This window comes from Macrobrachium rosenbergii, chromosome 33, assembly GCF_040412425.1.
Source record: "Macrobrachium rosenbergii isolate ZJJX-2024 chromosome 33, ASM4041242v1, whole genome shotgun sequence".
Classification (NCBI taxonomy): domain Eukaryota; kingdom Metazoa; phylum Arthropoda; class Malacostraca; order Decapoda; family Palaemonidae; genus Macrobrachium; species Macrobrachium rosenbergii.
Window position 1 is genome coordinate 2,771,710 of NC_089773.1, and position 23,513 is coordinate 2,795,222.

At 38.1% G+C, this 23,513-nt stretch overlaps 1 protein-coding gene and 1 long non-coding RNA gene across 2 annotated transcripts in view; one reads left to right on the forward strand and one right to left on the reverse strand.

Moving 5' to 3' along the window:
• Positions 1 to 16,655, forward strand: part of LOC136855802 (uncharacterized) — a 151,298-nt gene extending 134,643 nt beyond the window's left edge. Inside the window, 6 exon segments of the mRNA XM_067133158.1 lie at positions 2 to 4,069; positions 4,943 to 5,068; positions 5,791 to 5,944; positions 6,364 to 6,594; positions 7,412 to 7,544; positions 16,174 to 16,655. Of these exon segments, the coding sequence (XP_066989259.1) occupies positions 2 to 4,069; positions 4,943 to 5,068; positions 5,791 to 5,944; positions 6,364 to 6,594; positions 7,412 to 7,544; positions 16,174 to 16,210 (4,749 nt within the window). The 3' untranslated portion in view covers positions 16,211 to 16,655.
• On the reverse strand, positions 11,680 to 14,489 carry LOC136855801 (uncharacterized). The gene is made up of 3 exons (XR_010858131.1): positions 13,943 to 14,489; positions 13,389 to 13,537; positions 11,680 to 11,815 (listed from the first exon to the last, which is right to left on the reverse strand). It is a non-coding gene; the product is annotated as an uncharacterized lncRNA (long non-coding RNA).
• Positions 16,656 to 23,513: the final 6,858 nt, after the last annotated feature.

Genomic DNA, 23,513 nt, shown 5'->3' on the forward strand with positions numbered 1-23,513 from the left:
AGATGACGAGTCACAAGGAAAGAAGAGGCAGGCTAAGGTCTTCAGCTTCACCTTCAACCCAGAACAGAAAATCACGTCCAAAACAAATTTCACCAGCTTAGAAGAAGACACCTTGCTTCAGCAGAAAACCCAGAAGGAAGTAGAGAACAAACGAAGAACAGAAGGCGTGAAAACATTCATGATTATAACAAATCCGAATTCTGTGTCTAAAACACATGAGTTAAAAGAAGTTACTGAATTAATTAGCCATAGTAGCCATAGTAATAATGTTACAAAACCACATCATTTCCCAGAAAAAGTGAGATCAAGAAATCATCCCAAAACTGAGGTGCAGAGTGAAGGCCCTTCAAACTACTCAACAAAATCTCCAGAAGCCAATGTAATATCGTCTTGGAAGAGGCTAGTTACACAAAACCTCTCCAGCTCTAATGAGGAAAGGAAAAAGTCTTACGAAACTAATTCTGAGTCGAGTCCCAAGCAGAAAGTTCACCAAGTGAAGCTAGAAGTCGTTGACGACGAACAAAAGAAACATTCACCAAGTAAGAGAGAAGAAGAACGGAGAAGGAGCAGTTTATTAGAGTGGGAAGCCATGCAAAGGCAAAGGCTGGAGGATGAAGAAAAGAATCGCATAAACAAGAACCTATCTATAAAACCTGTCTCTGCTAAGATAAAGGAACTGGTGAAAATACATGGAAGCTTCATGTCAATGTTTAGCAAAGATAAGAAAACAGATATAAATGGCACCGTAGATGGAAAGGATGACATAGTTTTCAGGAAAATGTCTTCAGATAATACATCCACACATGCTAATGGCCAACCTCTTCAAGGAAATCCCTTACCTATGAAGTCTCCATACATTGTCAAGAAATTATTAACGCCTTCAAAGGCTTACATATCAGAAGATTCTAAAACTCACAAGTATACTAGTAAAGATATGTCGAAGCCTCCATCCTCAGGCCATAGAACATCCCACGTTTCTCACAACAGCTCAAAGTCACGCTCAGTGAGAGACAGGTCTGAGTCCCCCACGAAAATGCATACGAGAGACAGGTCCCAGGTGCCTGCTAAGCATCATTCCACAAGGGAGAGGTCTCCTTCACCAGCCAAAACTCGCATCTCAGGGGAACAGTCTCCATCATTATCAAAAGTCATTAGAACACGATCTCCATCACCAATAAAAAGGTCTGCCAGAGAAAGATCTCCATCACCAGCAAAACTTCATAGCTCAAGAAGACGATCTCCATCTCCAGCAAAATTTAGAACTTCAAGAGGACGATCTCCCTCACCAGCAAATTTCCGCACATCAAGAAGATCTCCCTCACCAGCAAATAACAGAACTTCAAGAAGATCTCCCTCACCAGCAAATTTCCGCACATCAAGAAGATCTCCCTCACCAGCAAATAACAGAACTTCAAGAAGATCTCCCTCACCAGCAAATTTCCACACATCAAGAAGATCTCCCTCACCAGCAGATATCCGCACTTCGGGAGGAAGATCTCCAGCATCATCAAAGATTTATACTGCACACGAAAGATCCACATCACCCTCAAAAATCTTGAAGACAAGAGACAGATCTCCATCACCAATTGGAGGACACACAATTACACCAACTTCATCTCCGCACAGAATTCGAACAGTGAGAGAAAGATCTCAGTCACCTTTAAAACCCCAGTCACCTGGTAAATTTGATTTGTCAGCAGGAACGTTTATTGCCAAGGAAAGGCTGCAGGTTCCCAAGGATGACAATGACCCATCAGATGAGAAAAAGAGGGAAGAAAGGAGTAATTTTACTGAAGATACAGCAAACTCTCCAGAGCCAGCAGTACAGAGACCCTTGAGATCAAACTTTAAGATGAAAAAGGAAATAGGATCTTGTCAATCGCCTACAATTTTCCCACCACCATCCAAAGTTGAAAATGTCAATGACCATGATGTGCTCTTGCTGAAAAAAGATTTAAATTTTACAGCAAAAGCACAAATACCTTTTGACAGAATTTCACCCCCTGTTCCTCCTAAGCGCCATTTTAAGGAAACTCTGAATAATTCCAGGGCACACTCTGACCTTTTAAAAAAAGTAGACTCTCAGGAAGATAAAGAGGTTCCTCTAGCTAATGATAAATCAGATATTTCACCTTATGAGTTTAGAAAAAGTGAATACAGGTCAAGCATAAAAGATCCCAAGAATAGGAAAGAATGGTTAAACAAAATGCTGAACACCATATCATCAGACAATGTTTCTCCTCACAGCAAAGAAACTTTTCCTTCAACCTCAATGAACCAAACGTTGAGAGTCCAAAATGATTCTAAACAGGAGTACACAAGTTTCTTGGGTGATGAAGACAAAACTTTATTAAGAGATGATTACACTCAAGTGTTACCCGAAAGTTCTTTTGGCGACATAGCAAGTTCTTCTGAACCTTGTCCCACAAATTTATCAGCAACATCATTAGAGTGTTTACCTGGAGCTAAATTCAGGTACAAGAAAGCTTCGAAAAATTTACCTGAAACTTCAAATTTGAGTGACACAGACCCTTTCATTTCTGATAATCAGCTGTATCTCAGTAAAAAAGAAATGTCTCCACCTTTGACACCAAAATCATTAGGGTCTTCATTTGGAGACCTCCATGACAGCTCTCAGGCTAGGAATTCCCGGAGGGGCCCGGTAAGTCTTTCTTCAATTATAGGTGATAGTTCCTCAAGATCCTCATCACTGACATCAACTCCATTCACATCTCCCAGAGCAACACCAGAGAGAGTGATTCGAAAGGACTCTTTGGACATGATTTCCAAGCTGGGAGTTATTCCTGAGTCAAGACTAAGGGAATCAACCCAACTGTCACCATCTGTTGAAGAACATAAAGAAAACATTGCTCCCTTAAGTATACCAGGTAGTAACAGGGAAGATACAGAATCACATTCTTATCAGCCTTCATCAAGACAGAGTCCATGGTATACAGAAACGCAGCAAGATATCAGAGATGAAAATAAAGACAGGAGTTCAGATCATGATAACGGGAGCAGTCAAAATATCCGCAGCCCTGGTGCCAAATCTTATTCTTTTGCTAAACCCTCAGTGACCATGAAAAGTCTTTTGGGTACAGCGGGTTTGCAAAAGAAATCAAACAACTGGAGTTCACACATTTTCTGTGATGAAAGCAAGGAAGATGTACCTCAATTTAGGTCTGCTTACAACCAAAAGGATTCATACCTCAGTAATTCATATCCAAGAGACAACAAAGATCCAATTTCTGCTAGATTTTCCAAAGAGAGAGTTTCTCTTAAAGCAAGGCCTGTACCTGAAATATCAGAAAATATCTCACAATCTAACAGGTACCAAAATGCAAATGAACATAAAATAGGATCACCTAAAACAAAAATGAAGGCTCTTTCTGAGAGATTCAGCCCTGAAAGAAAAGATGATACAGTTTCTCTTGCGAGTATTCTCACTAGAAATGAAGGCCCCAAATATTCAATATCCGAAGAAACATTTAGCTCACGGTTTGAATCTAAGTCGCCTTTTACAAAAGAATCAGATGATATCCAAAAGTATCAAGAAGACACAGCTCACAGTCGATACTCGGATAATGCCATTCACAGTCCTAGTTGTGCACAGTCAACTTTACTTGTTTCTGAAAGTGATGATATATCTGAGAGAAACTCAGTAAGTACCAGAGGTGAACACTCAAGAGCTTCCAGCTTGGATCCAGCGTCAAAAGAATCCTCTCCGGTTAGGGAAATCTGCAGAGTTGACAGAAGGCAATCAGCCAGAGGAAAACCCACTTCAGCAAAAAATACAAAAGATGTACCCGGCACGTCAGCTCCTCCTAAAGGTCTTACCAGAAGAAACTCTAACTCAGGGAAACAAAGGACCCGAGTAGTTAGAAGAAACTCGAGCCTCAAGAGGAGTCGTCCAGATGATCCGAAGACTGTTTCTCTGTACAAGAAGGAGAGAAAAACATCGGAAAGCGACTCCGCAGATATAAAGAGTGAAACGGTTGTACAAGACGATGCTGGCTGGACAAAGACCAAAACAACAGTCAGAAGAGCAAGACTTGGGTCTTCAGAAAAGGTATGTATTACACTGAGGTGGTATTGCAGTACTGCATGAGTATTACTGCATACTGAAACTTTTCAGAAAAAGAGTATGTTATCAGTTAATGTCTTTTCTAGATTGCTAATATATAAAGAGGCTTTCACATTCATAACTTGAATAGGAATGAATAACAAGTTTTCATTGTAAAACAGGAGATGTGGAAATGTTAGCTGCAGCATTTGCAATGCCTAACAGGCTAACTTGGTATTTCTCCTTCCTAAGTTACTTTTGGCTTGGGATGCACAATGCATCACACCTGTATACTATAGAAAATTTTCAGAGGTATTAAGATAGACCATGAATCAAATTGATATCTACCTGTATTTATGGTATAGCTGCACCAAGTACTTTGCTTTGTGTTTATCACTTTAAGCTGTAAATAAAATTGTCTTGTCTGATACGTACTGAGATCCAGGTTTATCAGTGCTCATTTGAAAGCAATTTCTTTAATCAAAGAATCAAAACATTAAGAACCTCTATAAATGGCACCTTGATTTTGTGTTAAAAGTGGAGATTTTGGGCACTGAACAAAATTCATAGTTTGCTCACAGTATAAACGGGCAAAAGTGGAGATTTGTTCAAGGTGAGGACTATGATATCACACAAATATACGCTTGTTGAATTATGAAATACTTAATTCCTGTTTGATTATTAGCATTTGTGATTTCATTTTGCCTCTTAGGATGCATACAAACTTCTTTAACCGATTTTATTATACTGTAAGAGATGCATTTATGGAGTCGGAAGGTTGGGTAGTCAGGCCTTTGTTTGCATAGGTGCTGTGGTATCATTTTTGTTTACAGAGTATCCTGTGTGCTTGAAATAATAGCTGTTTGTTTAATCCTCCAGGCAAAACAGATCTTAAGAACAAACAGCGGGAGGACAAGGAAGGAGAAAACATTCAAGGCCGATGCTTCGAAAGCTCTGGAGGAATGGGCCGCTGGCACCAATGTTGAGGGAAAACTCATGAAAAAGGTAAATATGGCCAGTCTGTGACAGCTGGTGCCTTTCTTAAAGGTTCTGAAAAAAATCTCTTGTATCTTTGTCCCCTTTCTTCCGCCAGTGCGAGGATCAGCGAGGAAGTTTCTAAGATATTCTCTTGGTACCGGGATTCGTATCCTTTCTTTATCAAAAGTAAATTATTCATGTTGAAGTTTATACTTTTGTTGTATAAACTTACGAAATACTTTTCAGGCTGTGATATAACTCTTTGTTAGGGATTGTCAGATCAGTTTTATGTGGGTGCCTATGTCACTGTTTAGTATTTAAGGAGATTCGGGGTAATTTTGTCTGTACATTGGTTATTAAACGGATGAAAGATATGCTTTAAAATTGCTGGGTCAATAATGTTATATATCAAGTGAAAAATGGGTTCTTTCCTAGATAGTGAACCCCAAGGGTTTTCTGGGGTCGTTATCTAGGATTAATATTTTTTGGGGGGTCATTATCCATATGATATTTACAGTCCTTTGTTTATGTTTTTACGGTCATCCAAACGGGCTTGTACTAAACAAGCCGCAAAGGATCATAATCTAGGAAAGATCCGAAAAATTATTAAAGTACAGGAAGGTGGTCTAATGATTTAGAGGTGTTGAGGGGCCTTACTGTTGATTATTCCCTTTTTTGCTCTTTTATTACTTAAAGACAGTATAACTGCTTTCTCGTGGATGAATTACGTGGCATATAATCTGTTGCAGGAAGGCCAAAAATTCAGCCATGAAACGGAAGAGGAAGTGAAAGGCGGCCAAAGGACCACTAGGGGTGTCACCAGGAGAATCATCAGGAGAGGCTCCAGAAGGCTGTCCACCGGAGGGGAGCTCCTGATGGAGACCAAAGAAATGTCATCTGAAGGTAAATTTCACATTTTTAGTTTTCTGTAACAGAAAACTGTTGAGATGGCTGTTTGTCTGCACTTTTTCTGTCCGCCCTCAGACCTTAAAAACTACCGAGGCTAGAGGGCTGCAAATTGGTATGTCGATCATCCATCCTCCAAACATCAAACATACCAAATTGCAGTCCTCTAGCCTCAGTAGTTTTTATTTTATTTAAGGTTAAATTTAGCCATAATCATACATCTGGCACCAATATAGATACCAACAACACAGACCACCACTGGGCCGTAACTGAAAGCTTCATGGACCGCTGCTGAGAGGTTTCTTTCATACATCATTTTATGCTGTACAGAAAACTCGATCGCGCCGAAGAAACTTCGGCGTATTTTTCACTTGTTTTTATTTGATCCCACCCTAATGAGATCCTTAACCTCTCAGGTACCCCCAAAGACAAGAAGAAGAAGAATGGCTCACCTGAGGACGACCCCAGCACGCAGCAGCAGCAGTCGGAAGCGTTGGCAATCGACGATGGTCTGTCTCGCAAGATGAAGACATCCACAGACGGGGAGAGATACGTGACTCAGTCTGTCTCCAGCAAGGACGGGAAGCAGACGTTCACGACGGAGGGGGTCAACAACAAGACGACCAATTCTGTGGAAGTGATCGGAGGTTAGAGAGAGGGAAATGGGGATGGGGTTTTCTTGTTTGTGTTTGGAGTGAGACGTAATGAAAGATTATGATGTTTTGCAGTCATGAATTAATAGTGAATGAGGGTTTTATGTGCAAGGAAAAATTGTATTAATTTTGTCAATCTAATATTTTTTTGGGTGTAAAATTGATTCAGAAAATAGTAAAATATGCAGTCTGATGAAACAATGTATAATATATATATATATATGTATATGATAATTTATATGTATTAATATAGGTAGATATATAAATATGTACTGTATATATATACATATATGATGTATATATATATACATATATATATATATACATATACATATATATATATATACATATATATATATATATATATATATATATATATATATATATATATATATATATATATATATATATATGTGTTGAATCTACTGGTCACTTTTACCAGACACATGTAATTCTAATAGCCACAATGCCCTCTTAACTTCTTGAATTCTTCGCGCTTTTTTGGATATTACGGCTTCGTAGTTACAAGCATATCCAAAAAACCGCGAAGAATTCGAGAAGCTAAGAGGGCATTGTGGCTATTAGAATTACACACACATATATATAGATATATATGTGTATATATATATATATATAATATATACACACATATGCATATGTGTTTGATTTAATTGCAATGGGGTGTAAGGAGATAAATAGATAGCTAGGTATATCTATTTATTTTTTCCTTTCATACCCATTGCAATTAAACCAAAGCCACTGAATGCCACAGCTTCGTTAGCAGATGACCTATCGTGACCTCATTCCCCAGGAGATGACTTCGAGGCCAAGAGAGAGGTCCAGGGGAAAACTGGGTACAGGGTATTGGTGGAACGAAGCAAGGACGACCTCGGTCGCCCCTCGACGGTGGTCAGAAAGGTCACGTCGCAGTCAAGAATCGTTATGTGAGTCTTATAAAAATAATGATAATAATAATACTAATTATAATAGAATAGAACGGAAATTGGCATTAAAAAGTTCTGAATGGTGTAACAGGAGGAAAACCTCGTGGTTAAGACTATTAATCAATTGGTGGGAGAGGGTGGAAGGTAGGATGGAAGAATGAGATTATGAACGGAGGTACAGTAAAAGGGGTTGCAGCTAAGGGCCGAAGGGACGCTGCAGAGAATTTTAAGTAATGCCTACAGCGCACCGCGTGATGTGTAGTACTGACGGCACTACCACCCAACGGGGAATAATAATAATAATAATAATAATAATAATAATAATAATACTTGATGACTATGATAGAATGCAAATAAAAATAATTCGTATTGTAAGTCTTGTATCTCAGTCATTGTAATTTGTAAACTATCATGATTATAAAAAACAAAGCCGTTTTATTGTAAACAATCAGGGTAAACAAAAACAAAACAATGTCTCAAAACAATAACAACAACGACGAGTGATTATCATAGGTCTTACAAGTTTTAAAAAGTAATATCTCTATGGGAACAGTAAGAAAGAATAATGAAAATGATAGGTATCATATCATTGTCTTTATAACAACAAATCTTTTATTTCATTTACATTTTGGGTATATTGTAGCATTCGTATCGATTCTTATTCTTTTAAGAATAAGAATGGGTAGATTCTGACTTGGGCTTTTGCCAGCTTGTTTTACGCTTCAGGTATTTTTTTTTCCCATGGGCATCGCCCCTAATTCTGATTGTAATAATTTCTAAATGGCGATTTTAATGGGAACATTAAAACTACGCAAACTCACTGAGACGCATTTTATCATAAAACTCTGAACTTCAGATTCTAACAAAAAACAGCATTTTCCACCTCATTGTTAATGTCATTCCATTTAAACCGATGCTTGGATATCAGTTTACATTTCCAGGTCACCTTGATTATTACACAAGTAATTATGATGCTAAAGTGCATAATTAGGCCTAAACCCTAAATCAGGTTTGGTTAAGGCTTCTCTCCATAGATGTTTTTCTTTCCATTTATCATGTTAAAAAACTGATGTCGAGAGGTTATGCTACATTTGGACTTTTTTAGATAGCTAACTTTAAGAAAAGGCATCACGTTTGAACTTTTAAATGTTCGTTTGTTCATGTTGGTGCTTTCTGGGTTAGCGAAGAGTTACGTTAGGTTAGGTCTCCTTTTGACATCTGCTTCCCTATTCTCCAGATAAGATCTAATTGCCACTTTAAGCATATCTACGTTAAGTTAGGCTGATGCTCCACTGGTTAGTTCTCTTTTTCATCCAGGAAAATCCCAATAATTTTTCCTAGGGCATGTCCACACTATCAGGCATTGCCCAGTGGGCAGAGCCCTCACTGAGGAGGTAATTGTCTCCATTATTGCCATGTGCAACGAGCTCGTTTGCCAGTATTTTTTTCCCCAATTATGGACAAACCACTTGTGCTTGCAGACCATTTTCTATTAGCAACGATACTGTTTCAGGTAGGTTGGGTTAGAGCTACCTCGGTTAACTACGATCCTGTTTATCTAGAACCTTCAAGGATCTCCAGGTTTTGCGATGATGAATGAATTTTAGCCATAATGACGTTTAGTTTATGCCACTGACTAATGAAAAAATCCTACCCTCAAAAAAAAAAAAAAAAATCATCTGTTAGACGTTAACTACAGTGAAACTTTAAATAATTAGCCTAAGCATCAAACCTAATGGTAATTACAATGAATCATTGACACCTTTAGTTATACCGTATTCAAACATTCTCCACCTGCTGATGAAAGGGGAACTCTGATAACTCCACTCTCAGAAAGTGACCTCCATACCTTCCACCTACAAAGTAATCTGCCCTAAAATGGAAAACTAGTGTATATGCAAAATTTTCAAAATTGAGGTATGCCCCCTATTGGGTTCGTGAAACAAAATACATAAGTTACGGCAGTTTCAGAATGATTCTTCAATGCTCTCCACGAGTACTTATGGGGGGAGGGGGTCACACTTGCATTATCTGCAAAATCAGTAGTAGGGGAAAACTGCAGTATCTATAATTTTTCTCGGTTTTGTATTTTTGCAAATAACGCAGTCTTCCATTTTAGGGCAGTAATACATTCCTCCTCCTCTCAATGTCCGCCACCATTAAGATAGATGCAAGATCTTTAGGTTCAAAGCCAGATCTTTAGGTTCAAAGCCAGATCTTTAGGTTCAAAGCCAAAGTGACGATTCAAGTAAATATCCTTTGAAAACGTTGACTCCAATACCCTCCTCTGAGAGGAAATGACCTAAAATACCCGGCTGTTGACGATCCTGTTACCACCTTTCCTATACCCTAGGAAGTGGGAATCCAAATACCCACCCAAAGTATACATCTATAGCAGCAACATCCCAAACTCACAATGAGAGCAGAATCTCTTTAGGCAACAAAACTAAAACAATCTGCCATATGAATATGTAGCACTATATATAAATATATATCTAAAAACAAATCATTCCAACCACAAACCTAACAAATCCAAGCCAAGGCTTAAACAGGAACTTGAAAAGCTCAAAATTACAGAGATTACAATTGGGGAATACCGAATAAAATTTGCTTTAAAACTGTTGCCACACTAATCTTCTGATCTGCTAACATAGGATCTGATGTATACTCCGACAAATGGTTGCAAACTAACGGCATAAACAATAAGCTCTAATGATCTTTAAGGCAATGGGCATGGGGGGGGGGGAGGGTGTTACCAACATCTCGTGACTAGGCAAGACACTTTCACCAGAGACGTAATTGGATAGTGTTTAGTCTTGAGCCAATTGAAACTGGCCAGTTAGCATATTTCAGGCAACCATATTCTGTGGTACCTAGGAGTATTTTTGATTGAACAATATAGTTAGGTCTAAATTTTTAATTGCAAGCTTTCATTAACCTTACAAGTGCCCTCAGTTATACCGTGAAATTTTCATGAAGCGTATAATTCTCAACCAAAGCAAAACCACCTTAACAATTGCTGTATTTAAACGTCCACGTAGAAAAAAAAAAAAAAACTCAGAGAGGGTAAACCCATCTACTCTTTCTTCTTACGTTAATTCTCCTGCGAAAAGCCCAAGAAAAATAGCTATTCTCTTATTCAGTTTAACGGTTCATTGCCATTATTGCACATACAGTTGCCACTGAAACTAACTGATTTGATATCAACTGCACCAGTCTAAAACATTGCCACTTTAAACATTACGAAAACATTACAAAATATTAACTACCCAATTAACTACAAATTGGTTCATTGTTCCGATCGTTCCAACTTCTCCCGGGTATCATGAGGGACTAGTACCGTACAGATTTCACCAAGTCAAGTTAAGCATTCCTGCAGGAAACCATGAACCTTTAGCTATGACGACTGTTTTAAGTCTAAGTCTCCGATATCCCAGCCTACTTTAGATTGTAAGTCTCCCAAATCAAGTCTCCACTTCCAGTACTTTTTTAAAATTAAAAACTATGAAGTCACTATGCAGAGTAGTTGTAATGATAAATCTTCCAGCTTGCTACCTACGCCGGTACCAAAAGTAATCACCTCACTTAAACTGGTAGTAACGTTTTTTCAACGTATGGACTTTAACTCTTAACCAAAAAAATTGTGACCTTATAACCCGAAAATCTGAGACTAAGTGTAAGGTACACAAGTCCCTTGCAACTGAATGAGAAGCTCGCATCATCAGTTTATCTGTCATAAGCAATAAACCTTTTCAACCAGTAATTTCAGAGACACAGAATGAAGTTCTGGCCAATAAATGCATCAGTTTAGCTAGTTAGTAATTTCAAATATCCTAGAATCTGTCACCAACAACTAGTACAATTAAATTTTTGTACACCGTTTAAGTAAAAAACTCTCTCATCTGAAGGTTCATTCCAGCTTTTTGTTTACGCCTTCGTACAATATTTTACCTTCCATTTTATGGAAACTGGAAAACTTCCACAGCCACCCTAAACCAAACTGGGTGGTTTTAATCAATACCAACTGTCTTCGTAAATAACTTACGATAGCTTTACTAGTGACGAAACTACTCATGAAAGTCACAAGAACCAAAATTTAGCCTCATTAACAAACTAGGACAATCTAGAAACAATGAAAACAAAAATTTTATTCAATTATAAGCACCTGAACGTTTCTCGAAAGCTCGTCCCGACCCCATTTGGTATTCAACCGCCTTAGGCGACACGCTGGTGGTTCACCTTCAGTAGCAAGTTCAGCAGCAGGAACATACCTGTAAGAAATTTGAAGCATTAGAGAATTTTCGTGGGTATGCTGATAAACTAAACACTTAACAGCCATCATTAGACCCAATTGTAAAGTACACAAATGCACGCTTTGCTGTGTCACCAAATTACGATCACCCAGAGTACCTGAAGAACGATCACCCAGAGTACCTGAAGGAAACTGAATTAAGATATTACCAAAGATAGAAAAACCCGGTAGGGGGGTAGTGCCGTCAGTGCGCCTCGCGCGATGCACTGTAAGTATTACTTTGGGTTCTTTACAGCGAGCCTACAGCCCCTAGCTGCAACCCCTTTCGTTCCTTTTACTGTGCCTCCTTTCATATTCTTTCTTACATCTTACTTTCCAGCCTCTCCTAACAACTGATTCATAGTGCAACTGCTTTGAGGTTTTCCTGTTACACCTTTCAAACCTTTTACTGTCAGTTTCCGTTTCAGTGCTGAATGACCCTAATTGGTCCAGTGCTTGGCCTTTGGCCTAAATTCTATATTCAGTTCAATTCAACCAAACATATTAGTTTTTGAACTCATAAAATTGGCAAATTAACAGTCGCAATTTCATTGCTAAGAACTATGGTCCACTAAACTGTTGACATGGAGGTACACAATCTCAGAACATTGATAACAAACACTACTTAATATTTATCTTCAATCTTTATCCCAACTCACTTGAAGCCTACAATGCTTACATTAAGCAAGACACTTCAGGTTGACATAACAGGCAGCACTACATAACTAACGATTATGGAAGTTATGTTATCGTTCTAAAAATCCGAAGCAACTTACAGAAAAATCTCAAAGAACAAAAATCAACACGCTTCATATTGATTTTTTGCTTCTCACTCAAAAATCTCTCTCGATACTGAAATTATGTATGAACGCGTCACGTTCATCAAATTACTTGATTTAAACTTTAAACCTGTTCATTTTCTAATATACAGCAGTTAAGAAATCCCACTAAATACCGAAGCAACAATTTACTAGTCACTACTAATATGCAATGCCAGACTGTTCCTGAATTATGAAATCCCATTAAGCAATGCTGAAGTAATTTATTTTACTAGTCACTTCCCAAAGAGACTTTATAGCTAGAGTTATTATTACCGCAATTAGGTTTAATCTGAGGAAAACCAATCTTCATTGATCTGACGTCACTAGAAACCATAAACCTAAGATTAAGGACCTTTCTCAGAAGTCATTAACAAGAGACTAACTAACGAGGTTTTATCACCCTCAAACACTGAGCCAAACTTAACTAAAACCTTTGTAGGCTGTTTAGTAGCAGTACTGCTTTTAAATATAACGGCTCTCAAGCGATAGTTCGTAAGTTTCCTTTATGCAATTCAATCCCGCAAATTAAGTATTTACTAAACTGGAGTCATTGGAAATCTTACAAGAAACAAACCATGAGTAACATTTTTAAACTTACATGAACCTGCATGGTAGGCCTAAAAGGCCTACCATGCAGGCACATGGGAGTCCCCCATCCCTTCAGGGTTGGGGGGGAGGAAGTACTGTACAAATAGAAGAGAATTTTAAAAGAAAGAGAAGTAGTAAACTAACCTTTTGAATAGTAACCTCACGGCACAGAAAACTGCTTGCAGATTTTAGTTACACTTTCATGCATCATCTTCCTGCTGGAAATTTAGCCAAAATATAATTCGGAAGAACCATATAGGGTCCTCGTTCTTCAGAGGTCACAGCAGCATAGCCTGGAAAAATATGAATTTTGAACATTAGAAAATGCAACCAAAAGCTTCACTATACCCTAACTTAACCCTCAGTGCATTCTCTAACTATAATCCTCAACCCTAACGTAAACAAACTGGCTTCAGTAGCACCTTTAAAACAGAAATTGGCTCATTGCATTGAACAACTTCACGAAGTAAAAGTAAGCACGTAATGTCAGGCTTAAATGACAATAGCATAGTGCAGACACTAAAGTTAATTGTTAAGTTCAGTCTCCTGGTTCTATCAGTGTTTAAGTTCTACGCTAACGTAAAAAATAAATTAAACGCTTCAGTGCAATTTCCATAAAATTGTGAAAGTCGAAACTAAAATTACATAACCACAGTACAATCAATATAAAATGAACAGGGTAAAAGCCGTTAACATACCTATAGTCTAGTTTATTCCACCATCGTAGTCACTGCAAGCAGGTAAAACTCAAATCTTCACACTTCTAGTGACAGCTTCGAAACTGCATGTTAAATATCAGACAAAAGGAGGTCCACTGGGCAATTCGTTCGTCAAGATAACACTTCTGAAGTTTACTGGTAGTCCCATAAGCTCTTATCCTTCTTGCAAATACATGGACTGGAACACCAACCATCTGGCATGAAATTCTCTTACAGACTACTTATAAACTCTTGCAGACTCGTTTAATCATGATACACTAAGATTCTTATACAACAAGCTCTCCAAAACTCGCAGTGAGTTGCTATAATCTCACTCACTCTCATTTTGTTTCTGTTGGATTCTGTCATGGCGTTACCAGTCCAAATGCAAGACAGCCCATAATGCACCCGGGAACTTCATCAGGCACAGCGGGACTGTCAATAACCAGCGTTAAAACAGTCAGTTTGAATAGAACCCTATAAACATCCACGGTCACACCACTAAAACACAGTAACACTAACAGGCACTTTACAAGAACTACCACGTCATAAAAGCTAAAGTTGGCTTTCGTTGGCGCCACCATCCAAGGATAACAGAGACCAGGCTTCTATTCAGAGGACACTGGACAACTGTTTGACTTTTACCCGCCTAAGAATGAAAAACGAGATTTAAAAAAAACTGAACGATTTATCCTAGTAAGGCAGAGTGTTTCTTCAACCTTTGGTTGCTGTCATTTTCATTATCTTATTACGCCTCCTTTTTTGGCCCTAAGTACTTTAGGTATTTTTCTTTTTAGTTTTCTGTAAAAGAAAACTATTGTGCCTGCTTTGTCTGTCCGTCCGCACTTTATTCTGTCCGCACTTTTTTCTGTCCGCACGTTTTCTGTCCGCCCTCAGATCTTAAAAACTACTGAGGCTAGAGGGCTGCAAATTGGTATGTTGATCATCCACCCTCCAATCATCAAACATGCCAAATTACAGCCCTCTAGCCTCAGTAGTTTTTTTATTTTATTTAAGGTTAAAGTTAGCCATAATCGTGCTCCTGGCAACGGTATAGGATGGGCCACCACCGGGCCGTGGTTAAAGTTTCATGGGCCGCGGCTCATACAACATTATACCGAGACCACCGAAAGATAGATCTATTTTCGGTGGTCTTGAGTATACGCTGTGGCGGCTGTACAGAAAACTCCATTGCGCCGAAGAAAGTTCGGCGCAATTTTTACTTGTTTTGTTTGCTTTGTCTATTCATATTAGTTTTTTTTTTAGTTTATTTACCACTATTTATTTTTGTTTGTCTTCTACATTGCACTCAATTTCTCTTCTATTTGGTCTACTTTTCTCTCTTTTTTTTAGGTATGGAGAGTGCCACATAATAATTATATTTGTTTATATATATTTATTTGATATTAAAATGTATTTATTTATGGAGTATATTACTTCTTAAATAATAATAATAATAATAATAATAATAATAATAATAATAATAATAATAATAATAATAATAATAATAATAATAATAACAAACAAAGCACCAATCACACTGGCAAATGTTGGAGACAGAAAAAAAATCTCTAACTTGGTATTTTGAAGTACATTTGTTGGGAATACAACATCCTGTAATGCTTTACAAATCTTCTTCAGTAATAATAATAATAATAATAATAATAATAATAATAATAATAATAATAATAATAATAATAATAATAATAATAATAATAATCAAAATATCAAAGGATTTAGTCGACTAAAAATATAACATTGGAACTATCAACTTTTCTCCCTTTTAGTTTACATTTTATCTCATACACCCAGCCCCTGTAGGGGGCTAGTGCCGCCAGTGCACCTCACGGGGTGCACTGTAGGCACTACTAAAGGTTCCTTGCATCATCCCTTCATCCCCTAGCTGCAACCCCTTTCATTCCTTTTACTGTATCTCCATTCTTATTATCTTTCTTCCATCTTACTATCCACCCTCTCCTAACAATTATTTCAAAGTGCAACTGCACAAGGTTTTCCTCCTGTTACAACTTTCAAACCTACCTACTCTTAATTTCCTTTGCAGTGCTTAATGACCTCATAGGTCCCAGTGCTTGACCTTTGGCCTGGACTCTATATTCCATTCCATTCCTATCATGTGCGAGCTAGATGCTCAAGTTCATTGATATGATGAATGTAAACTATAAGTTGCCATACCAGAGCTATGAAGAAACATTAACTTCTTCTTTTTCCAGAACGAAGACAAAGAGGAAGACTCCAGTTGTCGTCTGAGCTCATTCGCGTGTCTTTCTTGTCGAGGGGAATGAAGAAAACAGAAGGAGAAGAAGAAAACAAGGAAGCAAAAACATAAGTTTCAAGAAAAAGTGGTGGTCAGATAACGAAGATTTTCTGGAATAAACTAAAACTTGAGGAGGTTTTTTAAGACAAATAAGGTACAAAATGTATATTTCGAATGAAATCCTTTTGGCGAACCTGGAAAACACTTATGGAAACGTGAATTACGAATAAAAATGCTCATTTAAATCCTATATGGACTTATAGGTCGAAATAAGAGTTGCCATTTTTTGGACCCTGCTCCTTGAAGGCTGTGAAATGTAAAAAAAAAAAAAAAATGATTTTTTGAAACGAAGCTCATCCTTGAGGCGCCTTGGTGCTTCTCGTTCAAATTTGTCGAGTTATACTCAATGTAAAGTTCCTGAGAGAAGTGAGAAATAATGATATAACTGAGGCATTTCTTTTGTGTCAATGTCTTTCTGGTGAACTGGGAAGTATTTTGTTTTAAATGAGGTTTTGCCAGAAATAAGTGCGTGTTTTAAGAAAGCCCTTGGCTATGTTTTACAAAGGGGTTTGGCAGCAGCAAGGCTTTGCTACGGTCGAGTCAATGTTTGAAGGAGCCTTTGGGTCCTGTTTACAAAAGGCTTGACAGCTTGAAGGTTTGGCTGAGCTGAGTACGTGTGCTCGTTGAAAATCTTCGATTCTGTTTACAAAGGGCTAAACAGCAACAAGATTTTAACTCTGTTTAAAGAATTGGATTACAGACAGGGTTTGCTGTACTGGAAGAGCCCTAGGCTCAGTCTCCAAAGGGCTTGGGAGATGCAAGGTTTTGTCAGGGTCTCTGGCTTTGTTTACAAATGTGGGTTTTCCGCAGCAGCGAATTCCCCTAATATAAGCCTTCAACCGCTAACCTGGAAGGAACGGACCCCGAGTCCCAGGCCTTCCCTGATTATCTAATTGCTCCCTGAGAAACGACTGGCAGAGGGAGCAAGCATCATGATTTGGATTACTCGTTGTTGCTGAAGTAGATGATTAACCCAAATGGTAATAACCTACTAATTTCTGGAAATAGCGCATTTAATGTTTTTACTAGACTGTGATATTTTACTGATCTTTTATACTCGTGCATTTTGGATGTGCATTTGGTAAAAAAAAATGTTTTGACATTTTAGGGTGCAAGAGTTCTCAAGAAGTCTTCTAAAGCGTCCACTGTACATAGGTTTGCTTTTTATACTTTTTTCTATATATTTTGGTGATATTATGATCTGTATTATAAGTGCAACTTGTCAACTAATTTAACTATTTTTAAAATGTTCCTTCGTTTGCTCCCACTTCAAAACGAATGTATCTGAAACTGTACTGTGCTTGGAAGGGCAGCATTTGGATGTGCCATTTGCCTCTCATTGTTTTCCTCTCGTAGAAATGTCAGTTCAGTGTCTTTTTAGAGGAGAAAAAAAAAGTTAGGTTGCTGTTCTTCTTAGCATCACTTGGTGTGGATACGTCCAGCTGAAAGTTGTCAAATGAAGGAATACTCAGTTCCAATGCTCCTTTTTTTTTTCCTCGTGAAAATAAACATCTTGTTTGCTGTTGAGTTTTTTTAACCTTCGATACTGACCTATATCTTTGTGGTCTCAAGTGTAATTGCTGAAATGGTATTTTTACAACAGAACAAAGAGGTAACAAGTCCCACTTCATAGGGACATTATCTACTGGCCTGAAGCTCTGGCCAAGGTACTTTCATCTTACATATTTTAGTATGAGTCACCAGTGAGGGATGCTGGCCTGGGGTTGGACAACGGCAAGTCTAAAAATGATGCAATTTATTACCCATAGAATATCACTACTACACACAGAGCTACACAAATAAAAAATATACGGATACACTGCAGATGCACTATAAGTCTTATCATAGAGATTGTAACATGTTGAACAGAACCAATGAGTCATATTGACAGACTCACACCACTGGCCGGAACAATGTCTTAAATACGAACTGGAGAAAGGTAAAGCTGAAGAAGTAGGAAAGCTATGTAGAATTTCAAAGAACATATTAGCAATTTATATTACTATTGATAGTTCTGTGGCTCCATCGAGAATTACTGTTCATGGTGCGAGTACAAGTTATGCCTTGTAACACGCCTCACCTCCTCCTTTTCTGATTCTTTGTCTTCTAACACCTCGGGCCTGGGCACTTTCTACCCAGTAATTTCTTCTCTTTTCTTATTTATGCTGCTATAAATATTGGACCATAGATTCTTAACTGAGTCATCGTCATCGTTTTTCTCAAATATCTTTCAAACTAATTATTTGATCGAAATGGTACTTTGACACAGTGTACAAGACACCTCCCACTAATTTTTGGTAATATAGTGCATTGTCAAATGGTGTTAGTTAAGGCGTTTACTCTTGACTTTTAAAGGCAAAGTCACATGAGTCAGCAGGACTAAACTACACAATCAAACGTCCGCTATCCCCCATAGACAGGAAAGGGGGCGGAGATGGGGAGGCCAGGAAAGTGGGTTGAGGGAGGGATGAGGAGGGGAAGGGGGAGAGAGAGAGAGAGGGACGGGATGGGGATAAAGGACGTTCGAAGGCATAGTTTGGCGATGCTTGGCAACACCATGTAAGTCAAGAGTAAACGCCTTAACTAAAACCATTTGACAATGCACTATATTACCAAAAATTAGCGGGAAAATTACCATTTCGATCAAATAATTAGTTTGAAAGGAAAAACGGTGGTGTCTTGTAAAGCAACAAACACATAATGGGTTTTTATGGTACTTTTTCGATCAAAGTACCATTTCGATCATAATGGGTTTTTATGGTACTTTTTTCGATGGGGCAGAAAGCTCTTTCATATTGGAAACAACGAGGCACAGTTTTTGGATGGCTCTTTTTTTTAAAACTTTTGAAGAGGAAGAATTATGATGGGTAATCATGGTCTCCGTGGTCTAGTGGTTATCAACCTCGCCTGACTGGTGAGAGACCTGGGATCGATCCCCGGGAGGAATAAAACGTATTAGGCTTCATGCCTCTAAGAACTGTTGAACTATTATTGATAAAAGGAACGAAATTTGTACCTGATAGTTAGTCAACTGGCTAGTTCTTGGGTGGGTAACCTCCACTGAAAACAAATGTCCTAGAATCCAAATGAGAGAGAGAGAGAGAGAGAGAGAGAGATTTCGTAATTAAAGCTCGATTGGCATTATAAACTCCCATACCCTAATTCAGAGTTTCTTGCAAGGAGGACTGTAGGCAAACTCGTTTTCAGGCGATCTCTCTGGTCAGTTTCAGACCCGTTCTACAGGAGCCTGGGAATGGGGCTCATTAATAATAATAATAATAATAATAATAATAATAATAATAATAATAATAATAATAATAATAATAATAATAATGGAAAATTCATATTCTTAAAATTCATCATCTTTAATACAGTTAAAGTTTTAATAAGGGATAAAATCGGATTTTTTTTTTTATCATATAAGAATACTGTAAAATATACCATTTTTTTAACCCTCTGAAATACTGGATTTTGCAGGAAATGTAGGTTCGAATATTTTTTATCAGGTGCAAGGATCAAGTACGATCTCTTTTTCTCCGCCTTCCTTGCTTCTCTTTTCTAAGCATCTGACCCACGATTTTGAATGAGGAAACTGGGAAACGAAATGACAAAGGTCAACTGAAATCCGTAATATGATCTTGTCGAAGTAACCATTAGTCGTACCTAAAAGGTCACCTTGTCTTACAAACATGGCGAGCATCGTGTTCCACGCGCCGAACTGCCGCCGGATTCTCGCCGAAAATGGCATTTGGTGAGTGTCAAAACTGGCTATTGATGAGTGCCTAAATTACCTTTGGATAGGCGCTAAATGGGTCATTGGATGCGCCGCAAAAAAGGTCCTGGATGCGCGCCAAAAATCCCACAGGAACGTTGGACGTTTTCAGGACATGACTTTGGATGCACGCTGAAAAGAAGCCCCACTTGATTTACGATTAACATGGCAGCGGAAGTGTGCCAAAATTGTCACTCTGAACGAACGACAAAACTCACTCATTCCGCACTAAACATGTCAGTGGGCGTGCGGTAAAAATGTACGCCATGACACCACTGGATGTGCGCCAAAAATGCCACTGGATTTGCTCCAGAAAGGTCGCTGGATGCACGAAAAAAATTCCATTGGGTTCCCGTTAGATGCCACGAGTCCCCGAAAATAAATGATGCTCAATAAATAATGCTCTATGGCCTAAAGAAACGTATGATACTACATAAATCCAAGAAAAATGGAGACGAGAAATTAGCCGCGATAATAATGATAAGATTCTGTAAATTATGTAGATTCCTAATCTGGAGTTCAAGGGAAAGAGTAATCCGGTTTACAATTCGAGGCTGTCTAGTGAGTCTTGAAAGATCTGTGGTGAACTAGACTTACTTTTACTCATATCTGTCAGTGTCGTACGCAAATGTTAGAGCACAGCTCGTGTCAATACAAATGATCCAGTTGGTCCGAAGTTAATGGAAAGTCGATGTTAAGTGCCGATATACCTTGGATAAATTATTTTTGAATCTTACTCAAATATTCCTCGGATAAATTACTTTTGACTCTTACTCAAATATTCTTTGGATAAATTACTTTTGAATCTTACTCAAATATTCCTTGGATAAATTTTGATCTTACTCAAATATTCCTCGGATAAATTACTTTTGAATCTTACTCAAATATTCCTTGGATAAATTACTTTTGAATCTTACTCAAATATCCCTTCGATGAATTACTTTTGAATCTTACTCAAATATTCCTGGGATAAATTACTTTTGAATCTTACTCAAATATTCCTGAACAGAATAGAGGTCAGTGTCATGTGCTTGTGTCATGTGTCATTGGCAAGTGATCTCAGATAAGACATCTGTCATATGCAAATATTCTTAGCTAATACAGAATTTTGCGCCATAAGCAGTGGTTCAGAGTAAAACAAGTAAAAAATGAGCTGAAATTTCTTCGGCTCAGTCGAATTTTCTGTACAGCGTATAATGCTGTACGAAATTCTCAGCCGCTGCCCATGAAACTTTCAGCCAAAGCCCAGTGGTGGCCTGTGTTGTTGGCACCTACTGTATAGCGGTGCCATACGCACGATCACGACTGCCTTTAACCTTAAATGAAATAAAGACTACTAAGGCTAGATGGCTGGAAATTGGTATGTTGGATGATTGGAGGGTGGATGATCAACATACCAATTTGCGGCCCTCTAGCCTCAGAAGTTTTTAAGATCTGAGGGCGGACAGAAAAAGTGCGGATGGACAAACAAATAGTCATCTCAACAGTATTCTTTTACAGAAAACTTAAAAGTATCGTTGTGACCTTTGCAAATGCTCCATAAAAAAAATTGTGCCATACAAAATGACGGAAAACTAGAAATATCTCTTTGTCAAATGGTACCTCATGAATAAAAATCTGTGCCACAGGTACACAGCCTAGTTCTGAAGATATAAAGGAGGTTCGCCGTATGCATATGTTTCATTTCTTCTACTAACATGCTTTGGAAGTTTTTTATTGCTTTTGTTTTCCCTCATTCTCAAAAGCTCTCATTTCTAGGTGTAAGCCTATTGCTCTTTGACTGCTCACTCAAAATTGTCAGTATTATTATTAAAAGTAGCCCAATATTCGCACAGAACGACCTCAAAAGTCTATTTACTTGCAAAACATGCACAAATTGGAAAGCACCAGACGGTTGCATGACAACCATCCTTTTTCTAGCTCTCTGAATTTCATATCTGGTTATCTATTTGTATTTTCCTCTCAACTTCCTGTTTTCATCTGCATTGTACATTCTGTTTCTGTTCCTTCGTTCTCTCTTCTTATCTTTTCTAGTTTATGGTGGTCCGGCACTGTATAAATTTGCTTTGCACATAAATGCTTTATAAGACGCCTCCCAAGTTATTCTTTTAAAGCATTTTGGGTATTAGAAAAAACGATGTGGTCATGCGCTCTCACTATACCAGTGGTCATCTGGTCAGCGAAGCTAATCAGTGCTAGGTCTGATCGGCACTCAGATAAGTGACCACCACGAAAGGCCCGGTGTCTTCAACGCATAAAGCCCATGGACTTTCACGGCGCAGGGCAGGGCAGGGGCCCGGCATCCCCCATCCTAAAATAACGAAGTGTCACGATGAGGCCAGTGTGAGAAAATGGAGTAAGAGAGAGCGGGTGATTAACAATGATAATAATAATGTTTTCATTCATCTGTGTTCCGTTCCATTCATTCCTCCTTCCTCCCACGGGGGCGGACATCTTCATGAATAAGAGAAAACAGCTGTGGGCTGATGTGTTTTGGGGTGGGGGAGAGGGGGGGGGGCCCCAAATCCCGAAGTGGCAACTGTCTGAGTGGTTAAAATTGGCTATCGGCACATGTAAGTGAAAACTCGCCAAGGCTGGCCGAAGCGTTTGTACCTACAGCCTTCCTGGAGGGCAGGCAGAGAGAGAGAGAGAGAGAGAGAGAGAGAGAGAGAGAGAGAGAGAGAGAGAGAGAGAGAATAATTCTTTTTGAGATTTGTATATATATAATATATATCTAAATATATTATATATAAATATAATGTATAAATAAATATATATATATATATATGTATATGTATATATATATATATATATATATATATATATATATATATATATATATATATATATATATATATATATATATATATATAGCCTCAAAGAGGTACACAGCATCTACTAAAGAGACTTTGTCTTAGCGGTATGCGGAACTTGTCCAGTTTCATTGGACTTACTCTCTCTCTCTCTCTCTCTCTCTCTCTCTCTCTCTCTCTCTCTCTCTCTCTCTCTCTGTCCACCGTTTAACATAAAACTTTTGTGGTTAACGTGTCCACATTTTTGGCACAGGATTTCGCACGCACTCTCGTCTGTACATTATGGGACAAAGCATGTTGTCAACAAGCTGACTGACCTGAGGACACGTCTTCCTCAAAGTTAACAGCAAGAGAATTTGGTGATAGTGGATAAACCTTAGTAACCCCGCACCTTTCTCCTTAACTGACAAGACCTGATCTGCCTTTCATGAAGATTGTACACACGTGCAATCAAGCACACATACAGCACGATTGTTCACACACACGCACATGCACACACACAATATATATATATATATATATATATATATATATATATATATATATGTATATATATATATATATATATACAGTATATGTATATGTATATATATATATATATATATATATATATATATATATATATATATATATATACTGTATATGAAATAC